General features: G+C 36.7%; 1 protein-coding gene across 2 annotated transcripts in view; it reads right to left on the reverse strand.

Moving 5' to 3' along the window:
• UBN2 (ubinuclein 2) overlaps positions 1-20,239 on the reverse strand; it is a 51,829-nt gene that overhangs the window by 13,185 nt on the left and 18,405 nt on the right. For both annotated transcript variants that reach the window (XM_071423064.1, XM_071423063.1), the window contains exons 4-14: positions 19,300-19,437; positions 17,960-18,072; positions 16,374-16,872; positions 13,000-13,070; positions 12,159-12,288; positions 10,701-10,819; positions 9,952-10,065; positions 8,652-8,795; positions 5,659-5,709; positions 4,257-4,299; positions 2,010-3,542 (exon numbers count right to left, since the gene is read on the reverse strand). In XM_071423064.1, the coding sequence (XP_071279165.1) occupies positions 2,010-3,542; positions 4,257-4,299; positions 5,659-5,709; positions 8,652-8,795; positions 9,952-10,065; positions 10,701-10,819; positions 12,159-12,288; positions 13,000-13,070; positions 16,374-16,872; positions 17,960-18,072; positions 19,300-19,437 (2,955 nt within the window). The remainder of the gene's footprint in view (positions 1-2,009; positions 3,543-4,256; positions 4,300-5,658; positions 5,710-8,651; positions 8,796-9,951; positions 10,066-10,700; positions 10,820-12,158; positions 12,289-12,999; positions 13,071-16,373; positions 16,873-17,959; positions 18,073-19,299; positions 19,438-20,239) is intronic.

A 20,239-nucleotide genomic window follows, 5' to 3' on the forward strand; every position in this document is an offset into this window, starting at 1 on the left:
GAATTAAATCCCTAAGGCCTTAAAAGAAAGGAGATTCACTTTCAGTCTTATGTGAAGTTGTAAGAGGAGTAACTTAGTCCTTAGTACATGGTTCCTAAAAACTAGCCTGGAAGTGATGTTGGCTCAGCAGCCAGCCATTAGGCATTTATTTATAGCTAAATAAACCCTCTGTTATCACAAATCTCTTCCCTTTTAGTGTACTTGAACTGGGAGATAATTTAATTCCCATCTTTCCTTGAATGTACTCCACTGACTAAGCTTCACAGTGCACGGCAGCAACAGCCTTATTCCATGGTTTATCTTCTTTGATTGAACCATTTTTATGAAAGTAATTTCTGAAGTGTTAGAAAGCCCACATGAAAGGTCTCAATAATTATTTTAGTGATACCGTATGCTGCTCAGTACCTTTAGCTGATTTACCCCTTTCTATATACCAACACACCTTATTTTGCTGTATTCTACTACGGACTCATGTTACTTATTATACACCACACACCCCCACAATTCAGTGCCACAATTCTTCAGTTGGACTGTGGCCAAAATGCATTTCATTACTTGGGTGACCAGTGTTTCTAACAAAAAAATTACTTGCCTTTAGCTACAGGAGGGTTTGCCAGAATTCATCTCATCCAGCACAACACTGCTTACTTCCCTTCTCAGTCATGTTAAAGCACTACCACACCCATTTCACATTTTGTTCTACATCACAGCCATTGCATCCACTGAATTCTGCTGACTGCACCAGGAAGAAACAACCCTCTTCCCAATCCATTCATTGTAGCTCTTTTTGTCTCTTCCAGGCACCTTCAAGAGTACTCAAACTGCACTGTACTTGGCTCAGCTCTTCTGCAGACCCTCTGTGGTGCCTCAGTGGCCTGTACACAGCATACAGGCTGTGGATCTCTTTGCCATTCAAAGCACCCAGAGTAAGTGAACGCTGTGTCAGAGCCGGCCAGACATTTACTGCTGACTGTTTCAGTACAGTAGGATGAAAGACCATAGAAGTGTCATGTAAAAAATCATCTTCCTCCTGTTATTCAGCTGCATTAAGAAGAATTTGATGGCAAACTAAAAGATTATAAAATATTGCCAGAAGTCAAGTATACATCACTCCCATGCAACAGAAATGTTTCAAAATGTTTCACTATTTAGAATAATACTAAGTTTTTGATTTGCTGTACACCAAGAATATAATTTAAAGCAATACTACTTTTTTGTAAGTATTGATGACTTCAGCATAGAGAGCACTAGAAAGAGGCAAACATCAAATCATCTCAGTTCCCAGTAAGAACACAACCTAGGAAAGCAGGTTGTCTTCTGAGTAAATAATAGGTTTATAGGTTTAAGAACAACAGTATTTTCAAAATATTTGTTTTGTTTGATTTGTCTTGTCTCTAGTGATAGTATAAGCTTTCAGTTTCTAGGGTATTTATATAATAATGGGGTGTCTCATTCAGTTTGACTAGATCCTACAAAATAAAATACAGTCACAATACAAAAGAACAGCCCTTGCAAGTGTTAATTACAAGTCTTGAATTACACTCAACCACGGGCAACTGAACTCTCGTTTTGTAGTAATCATGAAGTCTGACAACAAATGTACGAAGATACCTTTTACATGACCACCATCATTATAAATATGTAAATATGAGAGAATGCACAAATCAAATAATGCAAGTACATACCACATCCCCTGAAAATATGGTCACACAAAGCTTACCTTTTCTAGCGCTGTTAAAAGAAAAAAAAGTGAATTCTTTTCCACAGTATAGACTGACAAACAGTTTACAGTGAGGATTTGTTCCACACTGATCCTTGCATTTCACATCAGCTGGAAATACATATTCTTTAGTGTGAAACAGTTTCATAAGTATCAGCATTATGCTTAGAAAGGCAAAAAATTAAATTTATGACATTTACAAATCAAGGTAAAAAATCCTAAGAATGTTTACAAAATAAATGTGATAAACATTAATGTACAGCTCAAATGTAACTTGTTTGATGCATACCTGCACGCTGGCTGCTACAACTGGAGACCCTGAGGCAGAAGATGGTCTGTGTGGAGTTGACAATTGTTTAGTAGCACCCTGTGTTCCACTTCCTGCTCCCCCAGACAGACTAGTCCTACTAGCTCCACTTGAGTTAAGGTTACTGCCTCTGCTGGCAGGTACATTCATTCCAACTCCACCCAGATTATTTTTACCAACAGTTCCAGAAGGAGAAGAGTTGGGCAATTTTGAAGAAGCCTGAGGGTTTTTTGCAGGCTGAAGGCCTGAGGTGCGATTAGAGGACAGCAAATTCACTGTGGGAGACTGCCTGCTGATATTTACACCACTGGTCTGTTTATGAAGGGGGTTGTTGCTGGAGTGACTACTCTGGGAAACTAGTGCACTTGAACTGGAAGAACTGGGTGTTGTTGCAGGCCTGGGGGATGAGGTGGACTTGGATGAAAATTTAGGTGATGCATTGGGCTTGGGTGTCACAGAGGGCTTAGATGAAGTGGGCTTGGGAGAGGCAGCAGGTTTGGGAGAGGCAGCCATGGAGAAGGGAGGCTTGAAACCCTGGGAAGAAACTTGTGACACCATAGCCTTGGCTAAATAGTTACTAGAGGTAGAGGTGCTGGATGTTGTCCGAGAAACCAGTGGGTGAGACACTTGAGAGCCACTTCCGGATGAGGGATTAGACAAAGGCAGGCGATACACTACAGACTTATCTTGAGCCTTGATCACTGGTGATGAGCAAGAGAGTTTGGGATTACTACTCAATTTCACCACAGGATTGGTCTGTGATTTACTAATAGTTGCTTGTAAGGGAGATACGTATTTCTGTTGTACAGCTGAATGCTGGTGCACCTTTGTCACTTGTGATGTTGAGGATGTACCACCTTGAGCCTCAGCAGATGATACCAAGATGTCCTTGGTTCTTTGAGAGGAGGTGGAAATAGCTGCTTGAGTCTTAGAGGAAGAAACATGAGTCTGAGAAGAGGAGGAAGCAGCTTGGATCTGACTTGACCTCTGTAGTCCTTGTTGAAGTAGTTTGGCTGGCAAAGGCTCTAAGGAAACCTTGGGATTTTGAATTGAAGATCCAGCAATAAGGCCTGAAGAGATACCAGTGTGAACTAAGTCCTGGGGTTTCTTTGGTACTGGCCCTGTGTGACCAGCAATAAGACTTGATGAATGGGATGTTTGAGTGGGCTCTACTTTCTTTGAAGTTGCCAGAGGCAACTTACTCATAATGCTTGCTAGTTTCTCTTCCCTCAGCCCAGGGCGAGGTCTGGATGTTGGTGTGTCTATGGTGGACCCAAGAGGTGATCCCTTGGCACCATTATTGATAACTGCCAGAGCATCAGAAACAGAGTCCAGCGAGGGTGGGTGGAAAGAGAGGTCTTCATCCAGTGAGTCATCCAAGCAGATGGTCTCTGGAGCTGCTGTGCAGCTAGAGCTGGCTGGGGTGCACACAGCTGCACTGGAACTCAGTACAGGAGCACAACTTGAATTGACTGAAGACATACAGGTTTTCTGTTCTTTTTTTGGACTGGAGTCCTGAAAATGAAAGGATAAGAAACATCAGGTAAAATAGTCTTCCTGAAATTGATTTAAGGTAATCTTCAGTGTAATACTTTTATGCAGACTTTTAATACTTTAAAAAAGACTGTAATACTTTTATTTCAGTAAATTCAGACAAACCAAAGATCTACTACTGAAATTTTCATATTAAGATACTTAGGATATCTAGGTGCTGGAGCCCTGTGCGCTAATTCAATATTTGGGTTTAAAAATCTAGTGTTGTTGCTCCACATAACTAAAAGTGTCCATACAGTGAAGAACAACCAATATTGTGAAGAATAGGGTAACTATTCTGATCACTTACTAAAACTGCTACTGAATTAAGACAACACCTGGTCATGTCAAATGAGGACCTCTATACTATGGTATCCTTCCACCACACTGTTTTCCAGTGATGCTAAGTTTATGTTAAACTTAAAACACACAAAGCACACATTCAAAAATGTGAAACATCACTGCAACTAGTACCTCTTCATAGTCAATTTTCAAAAAAACTATATAGCCTAAAGTGGCAAAGTTACACAGAGGTATTTTGTACTACATTCTTTGAAGTAATGCACCACCAAGCCAATAAGGACTGCCTGAAAAACTTTCTGCAAGAATTTTTCAGATTCAGAGGCAGAAACGGGTTGTATCAAATGGTCACACTGGACCATTAAGTGGTATTCAGATATTTTAACAGGCTTTTACCTTCACTTTGGGTTTAGGGGCCAGAATCACCTTCTTCTTTGCCCTAAAACAGAAGGGATAAATGTGCATCAGAAGACCAAAACAAAAGGCAAGTAACTTTCATTTTAAGTGTTACCTTGATTATACCCCAATAAACTAGAATGATGGCTACAGGAATCCAGCTTAAATAATAAAACATCCTTGAAATGAAAAATGGTTTAAAATATAGGGGGAAAGAAAAATAGCACACTATCAATTCATTTTCCTGGTCATGTATCTCTATGTAAATTAGTTGCAAAATCAACTGAATTGATGACATAGCCTGACATATAGATCAGGGTATATGCAGAGAGATGGTTTTATTTTTCTGATTTAGAGGAACATCAAAATATCAGTTAATTTCAGCCTCTCAATATTATCAGTTTGCTTTGTCTACACAGAAGTCTTCTAGAATAGCAATAGAATTTCACTTTTTACATTGACATTTTTGTCCCTGAGGAAGATGCCTCCTATTCTCATTTATTTCAAACTGGATAAAACCAGCTGTTTCTTCCCCCTACAAAAGTGGTTTGTTGCTTATCAACTATTAAAACAGTTGTATCTAATTTGTTTGTTGCAAGAAGGAATTTAGCAAACTGTCAGATTTTCTTCTGCAACATACACAAACTGTAGTTATGCAAGCAAGGACAGCATTAGGGATTATTAGTTATCGGCTTCAACTTAGAGATTCAGCATTTCACACTTTATTTCTTCAAGGGCAATCAACAGATTTATATCTTGGAGGCAATTTTTGATCCTTTCCTAAGCAACTAGAAATACCTGGTTAAAAAAAGATTTTAATGTAGGTGGACCATGACTCAGTTTTGATGTTATGTAGAAAAATACCCTATGTTAATCATATTTATCACAAAAGTTGCAATTGCGGTGTTATTTAAAGTCATAACAATCTATTTGAATTCTGACTGAATGTGGACAGCTCCAGAGAGGCACACAGCGTTGTCTGAAAATGAAGATGATAAAATCCCACTAAGATACACAGACTTCTGTGATTAAAGATATTTTTGAGGAAAAGAAAAAAGCAGGAAGTACTGCACTCTGAGTTCAGTTTAATAGGTTGAATGCCAAAATTTAGGCAGTGCGCAGTGCTTTGAGTAAAAGGTATTAATTCAAGAATTAATACCCCTGGAGTTATCTAGCCACTTCACAAGTGAGTTAAAATATAATGCCACAAGAACGTTACAGTTATATACCTAAATTAAAGCATTAAAGAAGATTATAAGCATCACTGTAAGTATCTTCAAACAAATCCCAAAGTACCTCCCTTTCCTTCCCCCTCTGTCTAAAACAGGTAGCAGGAAGATGAGAAAAGATGCTCTGCACAACCTAAAGATCTTGTAAAGCAAATTGTCCCTATTATACTCACGGAGCAGAAGTGAGGTGATTGTGAACACTTCGGCTTTCCTTAAAAAGCATCCTAAAAGAGTGGTGAGAAAAGAAACATGAAATGATTCTACAGCGACAAACAGCCTCTGACCACCAAATACCCAAATATCCTTTGGTTTTCAGAACCAGCCTTTGATTATCTGTCCCCAAGGGAACTAATGATTACTTTGCAGTGCTGTTATGGTATAGGTCTTGGCATCCATAAACAGAAGATCTAAAGAAATTATAATACTTTGCGTTTGTGCTCAAAATACCTCAGTAAATGGCCAAGCAAAAATCAACATAAGAGAATATTACTTTCTTCAACTGGACAGAAGAAATACACTTTGAATGCTCACTCCTCAAAGACTAATGAAATAGTTCAAATATAAAATAAAAGATTATTGTAAACTCTTCACACTACAGTCCAACAAACTGATCCATAGTCTTGGGTTTGTGGTTATTAATCTCTTGTGGGGTTTTTTTAAAGCACAGAAGATAAAAGTCAGAACACAGTAGCCAAGCTTGTTTCTAGTTTTCTTCAGTACTTTTAGTACTGAATAAACTTTAGTAAAAGTTTTTGAAAGTTTAGTAAAAGAAAAACTTGAGGCTATTGTGTATAATTTCTCTGACTTCAGTTACACTGGACTGACACATACATATTACTACAGAGCCAAGGAATGGCAGGAGCCAGTATGACACATCTCAATACTTGCCATGCTTTTATTCAATGTTTTCAGCTCCTTAGTTGCCAAGTGGAAAGTGAAAATGATTGCTGACCTGTATCTATCCTACAGCTTACTATTCAAATGCAGCTATGAATAGACAATGAACACTTGGTCCCCTTCCTTGTTTCCAGATAGGCAAACTAGGAAAGGCAATATTTTCTTACAGCACTGCCATCACATTGACACTGACCACACCATGAACAGCTGTCTAAACAAGAGCTTTTCACCACTGAGAATATAACCTGCAGAGCTGCAATAATTACAAAAAATCTGAGTATCCAAAAATCTCATGTCATCTAGTAAGAAAACACTGATCCTCTCACTACAGTTCAATGCCTTACTTCTCAGATTCTATTTCTAGCTCCATTTTCACATTTTCTTCACCAAACTAACCTCCAAATCTGTATTCCATTGTTCCATCAGAGACTACTGAACACCTATGAAGAACATCATGGAGCAAAACCAACATTCATCGTTACATGTTTAACGTGCCACCTCCTGACATATACAGCTTCTTCAGAATATTTCCCTTCCCACCTCCTTCTTGGTGCTTTATCCATTCCCTAATCTTTTCAATTTGGAAATGAAAATTCAGAACTAATCACAGGCCCCAGTAATTTGTAGCATCATCCTTCAAGGTAAAGACACAATTTTAGGTACTATAAAAGGACAGAAATCAGACATGGTACAAAGAAAGGACAGAGCAGTATATGAAGTCCCTTCCACCCTTAACATTCTGTAATTTCCAGTTATGATCAATACCTTCCCTCTTCCTTCCCTATATAGCTATAAGAAACATTAAATACAGTTAACTTTGAAAGTGCAAGAAATTTTTCTCCTAAGCTGAACCCACAAAGTTCCGGTACCATAGACCTATCCTGATCAGTAAGAATTCCTTAAAAAATACATGGTCAATAGATCAGTTTTAGCATTAAATACCTATTTTTTTTCAAGTTCATATAGTTCCTTCTCACTTGAGGCCACATATAAAAATGAAAAAATTGTAAGCCTTCAGCATAATCCCTAACATAACATCCCAACAAAATGAGCATTCAGAATACAAACTATGTAGTCTATTAGAATTACCACTGCCAGACTCCAGGAAATACTTTCTTTTCCTCTTTCCATGCAAACCTGTTTGCCTACAAATTATAATACATAACTTCCTTAACAGAAAGCAAAAAAGTGCCACCCAGTAGATACAGGACAATTTGTAAGTCATTATGGTACTAAAACCACCCAGTTAGTAAATGAAGTGTTGGTGGTCAACAGGAAGTTATGATCTGTCATCTGTTGGGGTTTGTTTGGTCTGTTGGTGGTTTTTGTTTGTTTTGGGGGGCATTCTGTTTTTTTGTTTAGTTTTTGTCTTTTGTTGTTGAATCCAATTGTATGGATAGTTTAAAAGCTCATGGAAATTTTCAGCAGACTTATCCAACGGAGAGAACCGTATATTTTATAGCTTTCCAACTCAAAGTTTAAACATGCTTCACTTCTATGTATTCTTGAATCATTTCACTATCTCTTGACTATTTCTCCACTATCATCAGTGATCTTTCTGTCCTATCTTCCATTCTTAAACAAAACTGGGATTCTCTGTCTCATCTAATTCAATAAAATCTTCGTAACAGATAACATCAAAGTCGTTAGTCTACTTACACAAAAAACTAAATAATTGCACCAAAATAAGTCAGCTGTATGCCAGGAAGTGTAAAACAAGCAAGTCTAGAAACCGGTGTGTTTTTAACTGCTGTAAAACAAAGCATCCCAACTGCAAACAAGACATAGTGAGCAAGAACCTTAAGTCTGTTGTGAACACCGCTATCAAAATTCTAGCTTATAATTTTAAAGCCCGTGTGAGCAGTCTGATAATGCAGTGTTCCAACATAGGGGCAAACTGATTTCCAGATCATTATCACTTTCTATATCACAAAGAACTTTCCAAGCTGTTACCCTCCCACCTCATACTTCTCCTCAAATGAAGCTTCACGCTGTGTTAGAAGCAGTGGCAAATTCAGTTTCTAGGAGATGATAAAAGCAAATAGCTGTCCAAGGAAAACAGTGGGTTTTTTCACTCTCAGGCTTACAAACAACACAGAAAATTAATTTTAGAAAAATATTTGTTCTTCTAAACTATTCCAGCTTCACAAACATACTCCTAATCCAACCAATATCAATAGTACATGGTTGAGTCAATGTAAGACAATAAATAGGAACTGAAGAAATCATTAACACCATAATGAGTAGATACCTAAAGCAGTTATCTTACCTTGCCTGCATCCAGCCTTTAGGCCAAAGTGGTTTCACTTCTGTTTCCATAAAGGTTTTGAGGTAATCTTCAGCAGACTGACTTCTATTTGGCTCTAGCTCATAACATCCCAGCTTGATCTTGACAAGATTACACAACAGAGACCTGCAAAAAGAAACAAAATAAATATATTGAAAGACACAGTCCTTTCAAAAGCTCAGCAGAAAGAGGCTAAGAAATTGAAGCTGCTGTCTACTGATAGTTGTAGGAAGTGCTCAGTTCCAACTGTGTTTTTTGGAAGTTTATACTGCACGAAGTATTGCTATTACAAACTCGTATGCTCTACCATTGAAATCCATCCTACACTGAGTACTTCAGAGGATTCTTTCTGATAGGGATTTTATCTTTTGATCTTAAAAATCTAAAAGTACACACAGTTAAGTAACATCATCCTTTTAGAGACTCTTGAACGAAAAAAGCAACAGATTTAAGTATCTCTTCCCTCCAGGTCAGTCCAAGCTATATTGCTAGTACATATTTTATGAAGCTTTCTTCCCTGTTGTCTTCACATACCAAAAAGACTCGTTGAGAGAAGTCCATCAGCCCCTTTTAGTAATACATACATATATATATACACACGCATACACACTTGTACTAAAATTATCTTAGATCTTGCGTGAGAAATTACTAATTCAGAAAGATGTGCTTGCTTAAAAGTCTAGATTACTTAAATAATAGTCATCTCAGTTTTTCAGAAAAATCTGTTCTAGGAAACCAAACTCTAGTATCTGATCATTTCAGATAAGAATCTGTGCTGCTCTTGAGAGATAAAGAATTTCTGTTCAGAGGGAACTGAAGGGGTTAAAATTAATACATTTTTCTAGTTGTTGTTGGATTGGAAGGCTTGCCAAATCAATATCACCAATCTTGATGGCCTGTCCTCCTGTGGCAGACATCTCTAGTGCTCATTGGTGTTTTGTAATGTATTCTAGAAAGGTGAAAAGCAGCTATAACACTGCTTACACACCTGTTCTTTGACTAAAGAAGCTCAAAGTCCTGGAGTCTGAAAATTCTCATGTATTTGGATAAAACGAAAAAAACAAGCAGTGAAACATGAAAGGGTTGGACACAGGATTATTTTCCTTTTGAGTTAAAGATGAAGATGTTTCACCATAACAGAATTCCAGTTTGTCTATTTAACACCAACACTCTTCAGAACTCCAAGGTGTAATTCCGGGGAAAATTATTTATTCAACAGTATCATGTAATAACATCCTCTTGGAGATCCCTTTATAAAGTCAGTGAAAATTCTTGGTTTTACCTCACTGTGTCATCCCAGTGAAACTTCTTTCTGGGTCCAACTACCCTCTTTCCAGGTTTCTCATCATCGTCTTCCTCTGATCCATTTTTCTCTCGTTCATCTTCTGCTTGCAACCTACAGTTTGAACAATTATTTTATTTAGAACTATACTACACAAACAAAATATTTCATTAAAAAGGAGTGTCATTCAAGGGTTGGGGGGAAAAACAACCCACAGAGGACCTATTTTCAGATTTTTGCTACATTTCCTTATAAGATAAACAGTGTAATCTCCCTCTCCCCACTGCTTTATAGTTTCTCAGAGAAGTGAAAAGGACACACTCTACAGATGAAGCTTATAGCATCAGTGAAAGCCAGCAATGCCTCTACTGGGAACTGGCAGGGTACTTATCAAACTATTAATACCTCTCCAAGTCTAAAATTACTTAACTATGATCAAAACAATTACAATGAACAAAGATAAAGTATATCAACCTCAACACACCATCCTCCTCCATTAATCCACCATGTTAGGTAATCAACCAGTAATCCTTCAGATTATTTTTTCTATCAAGACCTATCTCACTCAGCTAATGGAATTTCTCTCTGACATTAGACAATAACACACAAAATTAAGTAATTTGTACAATTAAAGAAAGACCCCCTTAAACTGGAGCTGAGTGATTTTCTAAGCTAAGGAAATAAACAACATGGATACAAACTTCCAGCTGGGTTCTAAATAGGCTTGCACAGCCTCCAGAGTAACCTACTTGGCATTCTTGGCTTGATTGCGGGCCTGACAGTCCTCTTGGTACTTGCATAACTGTTCAGGCATGACGTTACTGACAGCCAGTTTCAGCTTCTGCAATGGCTCTCTCAAGCGGTCATCCTGTGAAAAGAGGAGAACCAAAATAATCCTATTAGATGTAAAATAAAGACCTTTTCAGACAGTCTCATGAAAATTTCTGGATTACTCCCAAGGTAACATTCCCAGTACTACTTATGGACTGTGACAGACATACTTCTACATGGCACTTGAATCCTGTTAGGTGCAACAGCATTATATAAATGCATGTAAGTCTCAGATGAGAAACAACAAAAAATAGTCACAAATAAATGTGTCATGAACATCCCAAAACATTATGGCATTATCTCTTTAAATAATGCTTTTAAATTAAAATAGGGAAGGGAAAAAAAACTTAAGGGGGAAAAAGTAAAATAAACTGACCAATCAATATCTCAGCATTTGCAAATAAATAGCCTATTAATCACGTCTCCAAAAACTGTGGTATAAAAACATCCTAGGTAATGAATAAAATATGAATATGTATTATATTATCCAAGTGGTAGATTGTTATGACATGCAATTTACGTGCCTGAAAGGTAAGGACTATGTATTTAGAATGGTCTCCAAATATTAAGAATTTCAAACATTAAGGTAATGTACTATACACTTCGCTACATGTTTTAAATTCACTTTCTACATCTTCTGACTTTACATTATTAATTTTAATTGCTTATTGAAAAGAACTAGAATATTCTTTTATGTTTATCTGCTTAGAAATAATAGCATTTGAATCTGTTTGCCTTGTTAGCAAGCACTGAGATCTCAGCATTCATTTTCAGATCCTCTGGAAGATTTAGTCCTGGATTTTATCTAAAGAATCTGGTCAGGGTACTTCAGACCACACAACTTTTCTGTTCAACAGGAAAATAATCTTCAAAAGAAAAGTAACTGAAAATGGCATACAAAGTATTTGTAAGACCTAGCACAAAAGGAAATTTGAACAAATAATACAGGCTGGGTCATCTATTATCCACATTGCCTTCCTTTTTTCTTGACAGAAAAGTGAAAACCAAAGTACGTATTTTTAGCCTATCATAACCATTATTACTGTGGCTTTCTAATTCTGCTGCTTTGATATGTACCCTAAGACTACAGTAATACTTAGTGATGACAGCAGAAACACTCCTTAATAGCCTGTATCCAGCTTTCAAGATGAAAGCACTTTCTTCTCAACTAAAGACACTGAAATACTTAAAATATTTGTTCCTAACCTAGTGACAATATCACGTATATGGAAGGAAGCTTTTAAACTTATCTAGCAACTGACCCAAAACATTTTTCTTGATTTGAGGCTGTGTGGCTACTGCTCTACTCTGCTGCAGCAAGGAGAACTGACTGTCATATGGTTGCCTCCTGCTGGAGCTGCTCTCCCCATCCTTACCTGGACATTGAGGTGTAATTTCTTCAGGCGCTTTATGAGCGTGTCCTTATTGCACGGCACGAAAGCCTCCAGGTGTGAGTAGACTCCATTGCGGATGGCAGGATTCACCTCCTGCAGCTGCAGCTCAATACTGACAAACAACAGGAGACAGTCAGACACACTCCAAGGTAAAGATGACTTCTGAACAAAAACCTAAGGAAGCTTTGGAAGCATAGCATATTCTAGCTACGCATATTAAAAATAGCAGCTTGAGATATTTTCAGATAAGCTTTTTTATAAAAGGAAGAAGTCCTAATCAATGGCAAGAAACCGTTCACATACGTAGTTGTCCAGCAATGTTGAACATTCAAAAACATTAAAAAATTCAAATAATTCAAATTTAGTTTACACCCACCACTGTGAATCAAAATTGAGAGACTTTGTGATAGTCTTCTAGAGATTACTTTTGTTTCCTAGATTATGAACACAGAACTTTCTGTATTAAACCATTAATTGAAGATTACAGAGAAAAAAAAAATCTGGTGTTTGCCCACATGAAAGCTGAAGGTCCTTTGAGTAACAAAAGTGGGAGATAGGAGTAAATAAAGGCAATTTTGTTGAAGTTTACACATGAAGTCAAGGACCAGGGCACTACAAAACATTTTACACTGGATAAAGACAGACAGGCATGACAGGAATTGTACACATACATAAGTCTCTTTAGCTAATAACTAGCTTAGACTGATCTACCTTCATTGACTTTTAAGGGATTTGTTGGAACAACCTCAATAATACTTCCTCTTCTGTACTTTTCCTTTCACCCCCTTTCCAAAAAGGGAAGGTTCTACAGATAAGCACTTACTCCAGAAGGATATTATTCATGTCTTGTGTGAAAAACTTCTTCCTGCCTTCTTCATCAAACATCTTGGCAGCCTAAAAATACAAAAAAAAAAAAAAAAGGCATTCAAGCTCAGAGTATTTTGAACCAACAATCTTTGTATCTTTACTTTTACAGCCACATCATATTCTTATTTCCCAGAAAACGTTACTTGGAAAAGAATAACGAAAACCAAGCTATTCTCAGCTGTTTAGAAAAAACTGAGGATTGTTACTGTTATATTCAAATATACACACCTTGCTCTAGGGCAGGCAATCATTCTGTTTAGGATCTGCCTGGATCACTGATGTTAACACATTCATCTTTTGAATAACCATTAAGAAAATTGTAGATGCTTTATCACCATCAACACCACCAACATTCTACTATCTCTGTTTTAAAAAGAGAAGCATTGTTTGACAGGTCAAGAAGGCAAGAGCATTAACTAACACATTTCTACTCCATCTTTTTCTACCTGTTATGTGCCTCATCCAGTTGCATCTTTCCAGCTTAGAGCTCTCTCAAACCTTCACTGCAATTTCTACAATAGGATTATATTTGCTAGAGGAATACCTCATCCCTCTTTTCTGTTGCTGTCCAGCATTCTTGCCATCCTTAGACTGTACCTTTAGTATTTTGTCTGGTATTTTTGTTCTTTTTATCAGAAGTTTTTACTGATCTCCCAGCAATTCCCATGCAGAATCCCTTTATCTTTGTTCTTATCACCTAGATACATTTTTTTTCTCCACAAGGAATGGCAGCTTATAGGACAAAGCCAATTCCCTGTACCATTTTACAAAAATCAGTAAGAACCTTTCTCTAGTGTACATCTACTCCGCAGAAATTCAGAAGTTGAGAAAAAAAAGCCCTTAAAATAACCCATAGAGTAGTGACTTGCAACAATGTAGCTAAAAACTACAAATAAGTCCAAGTGTTAACATGATTAAATTAATTTATTACTATTAAATACTTACTGTTCTTGCTCTTTTTAACTGGCCCATTTAAATTTGAAAGAAAAGTGTTTTCTAAAAATTGTGAACTCTACCTCTCTTCCTGTGTGAACTGCACAGGAAAAGAGTGTGACACTCAAAGCTGTAAGGTAGCCCATTGTCTGAATGCTTTATCACTTCAGTCATGAACACTGATACTGGAGTTTAAGTTCCTGCAAGGACTGCATTTCACTCATTGCTTTCTACCATAAATACAGCTGCTGTGGGGATGGTACTATCTGTTTAAGAACACTGAAGCATTTGTCCTGCTAAAAAAATTAGAAAGGTTATGGATGCCTTCAAGTGATAGGGTACCAAAAAGACAAGTCAGGAAGTCTTAAATCCAGGACCTTTATGCTTAATTAACACAAGACACATTAATTGACACATTAGAGTCATCTGGTTTATATAAAGCAGAAGGAAAAAGCTTTGACATTTTAGTCCCAGGTAGACCTTGAAAGGCAATTCCAGCATTATACTATTATGCTGGACAGCACTGCTGGCTTTTAAAAAAAGCAACACCGGCAGATTCAAAAACTTCATCACGATTACTAACTATGGTTGGGGTTTATTTCCAGAGTGATTATCTTGACAGTGACCTTAAAAACAGAGGAAAAACCTCTTTTATTTACTTTCCTGCTTGTATACAATATTGCCTTCCATCAGGGTAGTACAGAATAACCCACTCGGGGAACTATTACACATGAATCTACCAAAGGAAGTCAGGAAGTTTTTATTGCCTGTAGACAGTGGCTTTCCAATCTTATTATTTTTTAAATTTTGATATATTGTACCCCATCCATGGAGCATAGGCTTCTTCCTACAGCTTTAGAAACTTTTCTTTGTGCTAAAGAGATCTAAAGCTGCAAGATTCTGGTAAATATTTGACAAGACTTTCATTTTTAGTGCTTTTTAGATGTCTGATTGCAATTTACAGGAGGTATGGAAGTTGCAATCTTTAAGTCAACATACAGTCTAGCTGTTCCCCAAGTATAAACTTAAACTTCCTCTGCTTAAACAGGAATCTTTCAGAAGACACTGTCAAAAATGGAAGAGTTCCCAGCTGGTCTAGAGGAAGGTGTCCCTGCTCACAGCAGGGGGATTGGAGTGGATGATCTTAAAGGGCCCTTCCAACCCAAACCATTTTATGGTTCTATGAGGAGTTATGTTTTCTAAGAGCCACTGAATTAAAGATGCCTCCCAACTGGTTTGAGATTGTAATACAGAGAAGCAACATGAATTAACTTGGGGTAGGTCACTAACACTTCCTGAATTTTGGCCTAATCCATTTCTGCACTTTTGCTAGAAGCTTATTGTTGATTCATAGCAAAATTAACCTGCATACTGAAAGGTAGACAGAAGCTCCTTCACTTCAGTTAATATTAATTCCTTGGCTGTATTTAGCTTGGTATGTTTAAAAATAAATAAGAAAACTAGAAGACATTTCTATAGACGTAAGAGCAAAGCAAACTCTGGAATTGTTTAAATTATTTTTTGTCCAAAAAAGGAAGTATGTTTTGAAAAAGCAGTTAACTATGAGTAAAGAAAAGCTGCACTTTATACTAAATATGGAAAAGCTGCACTTTATTCTAAGTAAGGAAAAGCTTTAATATAAAAATTTGAACAAGCAACAAATTTATTCTCAACTTAGGATAACATCCATAACTGAAACAAGGAGTATGTAATACCTTAATACTTCTGATCCCTTTCAATAACTTACTGGAATATTTGTAACTTGTTAATTTAACATCTTTCATCCCATTTTTGAATTTTTGAGAAGTTCAGATTCCATTCTAACCTCTCAGAAGAAAAAGTTCAGTTTTGTGGTTGGTTGGTTTGTTTTTTGTAGTTGGGTGGTGGTTTCTGGTTTTGGTGGCTTTTTTTACTTGGGTTGGTTTTTTTTTTTGTTTTCAGTTTTTTTTTTTTTTTAACTGGCAAGTGAAAGCCAAAAAACCTGGATCCAAAATACATGGATTTGTAAGCTGCAGTCATATGTCAGGTAACCTCCTCCAAAGTAAGAAAACACCCATTCATTCCATTTTATCAAATAATAATTCAAGTTAAAATAACACTGGTATTTCCATTATGGAGAAAAACCCATAAATAAATGAAAATTACAAGTTATTGCACATAAAAGATTTAGAAAACCCTGTTTCCAATGTGAAACAAACACTGCTAAAACAATTGACCTGCATCATCTCTGCTGTTTTCATCTGAGTATAAACACAGCCTTTAAGATTGCCAATAACATTATTCTTCATTTCTAAAGTTTCAGCCAGCAATTCAAGAATGACACCCAAGGTCCTAATTGTTCTTCCTTGTTCTCTCAGCTTCTTGAATGCAATCCACTACTAGCGAATTCATACTTACTGTTCGAAGGTCTCCAATGCGCTTTTCAAGTAGCACAGGCAGACCTTCAGGGAGGGCAGGCACCTGCTTGGGTGTCATGACCTGAGAGGTGTAGGTTGCCTGAGTGACATTTCCATTCTCTCCTGACAGCTCAGAGACCGGGCTGCCATCAGAAGTGCCATCAAGCAACTTGTCAAAGTCAATGTCCCCCAACATCTCCAGGGCACTTTCAGTTTCTTGCAGGAGCTCAGGTTCATTTGTGCTACCAAAAATGGAGAGGACAGGATCATTGATCCTAAGATTCAAGTCAGAGATATCATTTCCTGCACTGAGAGAGGAGGAAGGAATTTTACTAGGGGTAGAGGTTGCAACAGTCACTGGAGGTTTTGGACTAGGTTCCTTCTTCCTCATGGCTTCCTTCTCCTTTTGAAATTTACGGATCATGGCAGCCAGAGAGAGTGAGTCTTTATACAATTTCTTTTTCTTCTTCTCAGACTTGTGTGAATTTAAGGCCATTACTCTGTAGAGGAAAGAAACCTTTCATTAGCATGTGACTTCTGAGGCCTTAGTAACCTTTAACAAGACAACTCAAAGTTTAGTACAATTAAAATTTATCAGGGGGAAGAAGTAGTTCTTCCTGCTTCCATCTTCAGACCATTTTATCAATTACCATAAACCTTAGGTGGTCATGTGATTACATGTTCTCCAATTGATCTGTTACATTTTATACACATTAAGGCAAAGGTTACTTCATTTTGACTTCTCAATTTAATTATGGAGAAGTTGGCACAAGTGTTAAAACTCACAGCAGATTTACAATACTAAAATACTTAAATTTGCCTCTCAATACTGCTGAATGGTGGCAGGTAGCCTGTACAGCATATATTTTAAAAAAAATTCTTTTCATTGCTAAAAATTTTTAAATGCAGGCTCAAAATCTATATTTTTTTAAAACTGAGAACATTCCACCAATTTTTCACCTTGATGAAAAATTAAGTCAATAAATTTTCAATATTCAATGAGAATATTCACAGTAAGACAGCCTCCATCCACTCAGCAATAGCTTTCTAGCAGCCACCTAATCTAGCCCCACCACCTTAATCTTTCTATGCTAGCCTCAGAACTGAGGAAAGCACAAAGTCAGTAAGAAATACATAGAAGAATAATTAAACTGTATTTACAGCTTTACAGATGAGAAACAAAGATATTTGTTAAATGTAAAAACATTTAAATTAAATACATTAAAAACATTTAAATTAAAATAACGTAAAAACATTATTTTTCAATAGAAGATGCAATCCCTAGTGCCAGCTTAGATGCTGGGTAGGACAATGACACTTTGTGCTATTCATAATACTCAAAATTTATTTTCTGTGATTTGTCTTTCCTTATTCCTGGTGCAAAGTTTCGGGGGACAAAAGTTTAGCCTGTAGGACTGAGTAATATAAAAACCCCACAGAAATTCTGAAAACAAAATCTATAAGCTATGAATTACAGTTTAAAAGTACAATAATCAAAAGAGTTATAATGATCTTGCTATGGCACACAGTCTCAAAGCCAAACCTCAAATATAATTGAAGGGTTCTTATAAAGAAAAAGAAACCCACCCCAACTGCTTAGGAACTTTCATTTTCCGAGGCTTCTTCTCCTTCTCTGTCCCTTCATCTTTTCGCTTGCGTTTCTTCATTCCACGATCTTCACTTTCTTTCAACTTTGCTATCTAGAAAAGAGATCAAATAAAGGACAATGATTCTTCCACCCTAAAGGACTTCTACAGCAAGAAACATTCAGTTTTCTTTACACTTTCCAATTCAGAGCCAGGAAAAGCACCTTAATGTGTGTAAAGGCAAATGGTACCATGGATTCCTAGCAGCAGTTTCAGTTACTGACAAGTGTTAATCATTAATCATTTTTAAACAGCTATGAAATTTAGAGTTTTCAGTAATATAAATACTCTAAGGTACATGCAGAGTGCTGCCCAGCCAGTATGGCCAATGGCTACCTTGGAAGATGGAATTCCTGCACCTTCTTCTGCTACCAAAGTTCCATTGCTGACTATGAAGCTGACCACTATGAAATATCTTTGCTGGTCAATACAGACCATCTGTCTCCACTCCCTTGCCCATCCTTAGATTATCTGAGGGTGCAGGGCAAGGAAACTGAAAGCCTTCAGACTGTGCAAGCATCAGCCAGCAACAGGCAAACTTCTGGTGTAGTCATCAACACTGTTTTAGTCACAAATCAAAACCATCGTACAGGCTGCTAGAAAGAACACTATCTGCATCACAGAGAGAGTCAGTACAAGAACCTTAAAATTAAGTGTTATAGAGCAGAAAAGGACACCAGGAAGCACTAAGTTCTCAGAAATAGCATGCAACTTGTAAATGTCATATTGCAATTATGTTTGCATTGACTGTAACTTGCCAAAGTTTATAGAACAGCATGCTGTTTGGAAAGATTGTGTATAGAATTTTAATATAGCTATTCTTATTAACTGAGTTTATTTTAACGGGTATTATGGTTTAAAATATGGTTTATTGGTAAATATGTTTAAACTTTGTTTAAAATTTTCAATATTAGGAACAATTTCATATCATGCAAACTTTGTGCAAAAATTAAGAAGAATACTGATGAATTTAAGGTCTCATCTTGTATAATAAAATTCTTACAAAATTACAGAATCATCTGTCAGTTCAAGATGGGTGGACACAACTTGTCAGGCTGCCTAAACAGATGCTTAGTCTTACAAGACTGAATAGCCTGTGGACATCCTGAGTTAGTTACTGAATGCTAATACATGAGCCACAAAACAAAATGCAATAAAAAACAGTACCATGCATCATTCTGCTTTTGGACTCTGCATCTGAGCCATTCCAAGTGTATGAAATATTTCCAATGTCCACCTAGCTTCTATTTCTGTAAAAAAGCCTTCATTAAAATCACTCACTTTAGGTGGCCTATGCTTTTTGTCTTCTGCAAAGTCTTCATCCTCTGATTCAGATGCCTGGCGAAACTGCAGTGTACCAGTGTTGATATAAAACCCTCCATATTTGGTTGTCAGGGATGCAGGAACCAATTCATCATACTGGGCAGGAAAAGGAAGATGAACTTATCAGCATTTCTTAATAAACTAAACATGTATTTCATTCACCAGCCCCTATACATAAAAATATATATACCAATTCACAGCACAGCTTGCTAGAAAAGAAACAGGAGAGCAATTTTATAGAAAATTAACTGGTTGAAGCAGAGAACATTAATAACACAGAGTATCCTTTCAACACAATGCTCTTTTCTTAACCAAAAGACAGCATTACAGCATTAAAACTGCTGCTTTCTCAAGGCAACTCACCACAGTGCCCTGCTCAAAACCCTAATTCTTTTTAAAAGTTCTCTGAAATCTTATTTTGTTAAAAATGCTATCCCATACATAACAAACTTCACCACAGTATCTGTTACCTTATTTCCAATTTTAGATGTTTAATACAACATCGCCTCTTAAATATCACAATGCCAGGACTTTTTTAGTTTGAAGGCAAACATTCTCACTTTGTTCAGACAATTTTAAAACTACAACATGTTTCAAATTATCAATAGTTTATTTTGAAAAGTATTTAGTATTTATGAAGAAATTTCCAAGTTAGAATCATAAAGCGGAATCTCAAAAATACTAAAATCCAAAGACATAGAAAAAGTGGTCAATAATCAGTATAGTGGATGACAATATTAATTCTATTATTACATGCAACCAACAACCTCCATGCCATGTTAAATATACTGAAGATAAAATGGTTTAAGAACTGAAGTCTAGGCTACCAAAAACTTTTAGACAGGAAGAAGAGTTATCCAGGAAAGTATAACAGTAAATATGTACTTCAACAAGGAAG

Source organism: Agelaius tricolor, unplaced genomic scaffold (genome assembly GCF_023055355.1).
Source record: "Agelaius tricolor isolate 1412-34295 unplaced genomic scaffold, bAgeTri1.0.p SCAF_3, whole genome shotgun sequence".
NCBI classification, from domain to species: Eukaryota; Metazoa; Chordata; class Aves; order Passeriformes; family Icteridae; genus Agelaius; species Agelaius tricolor.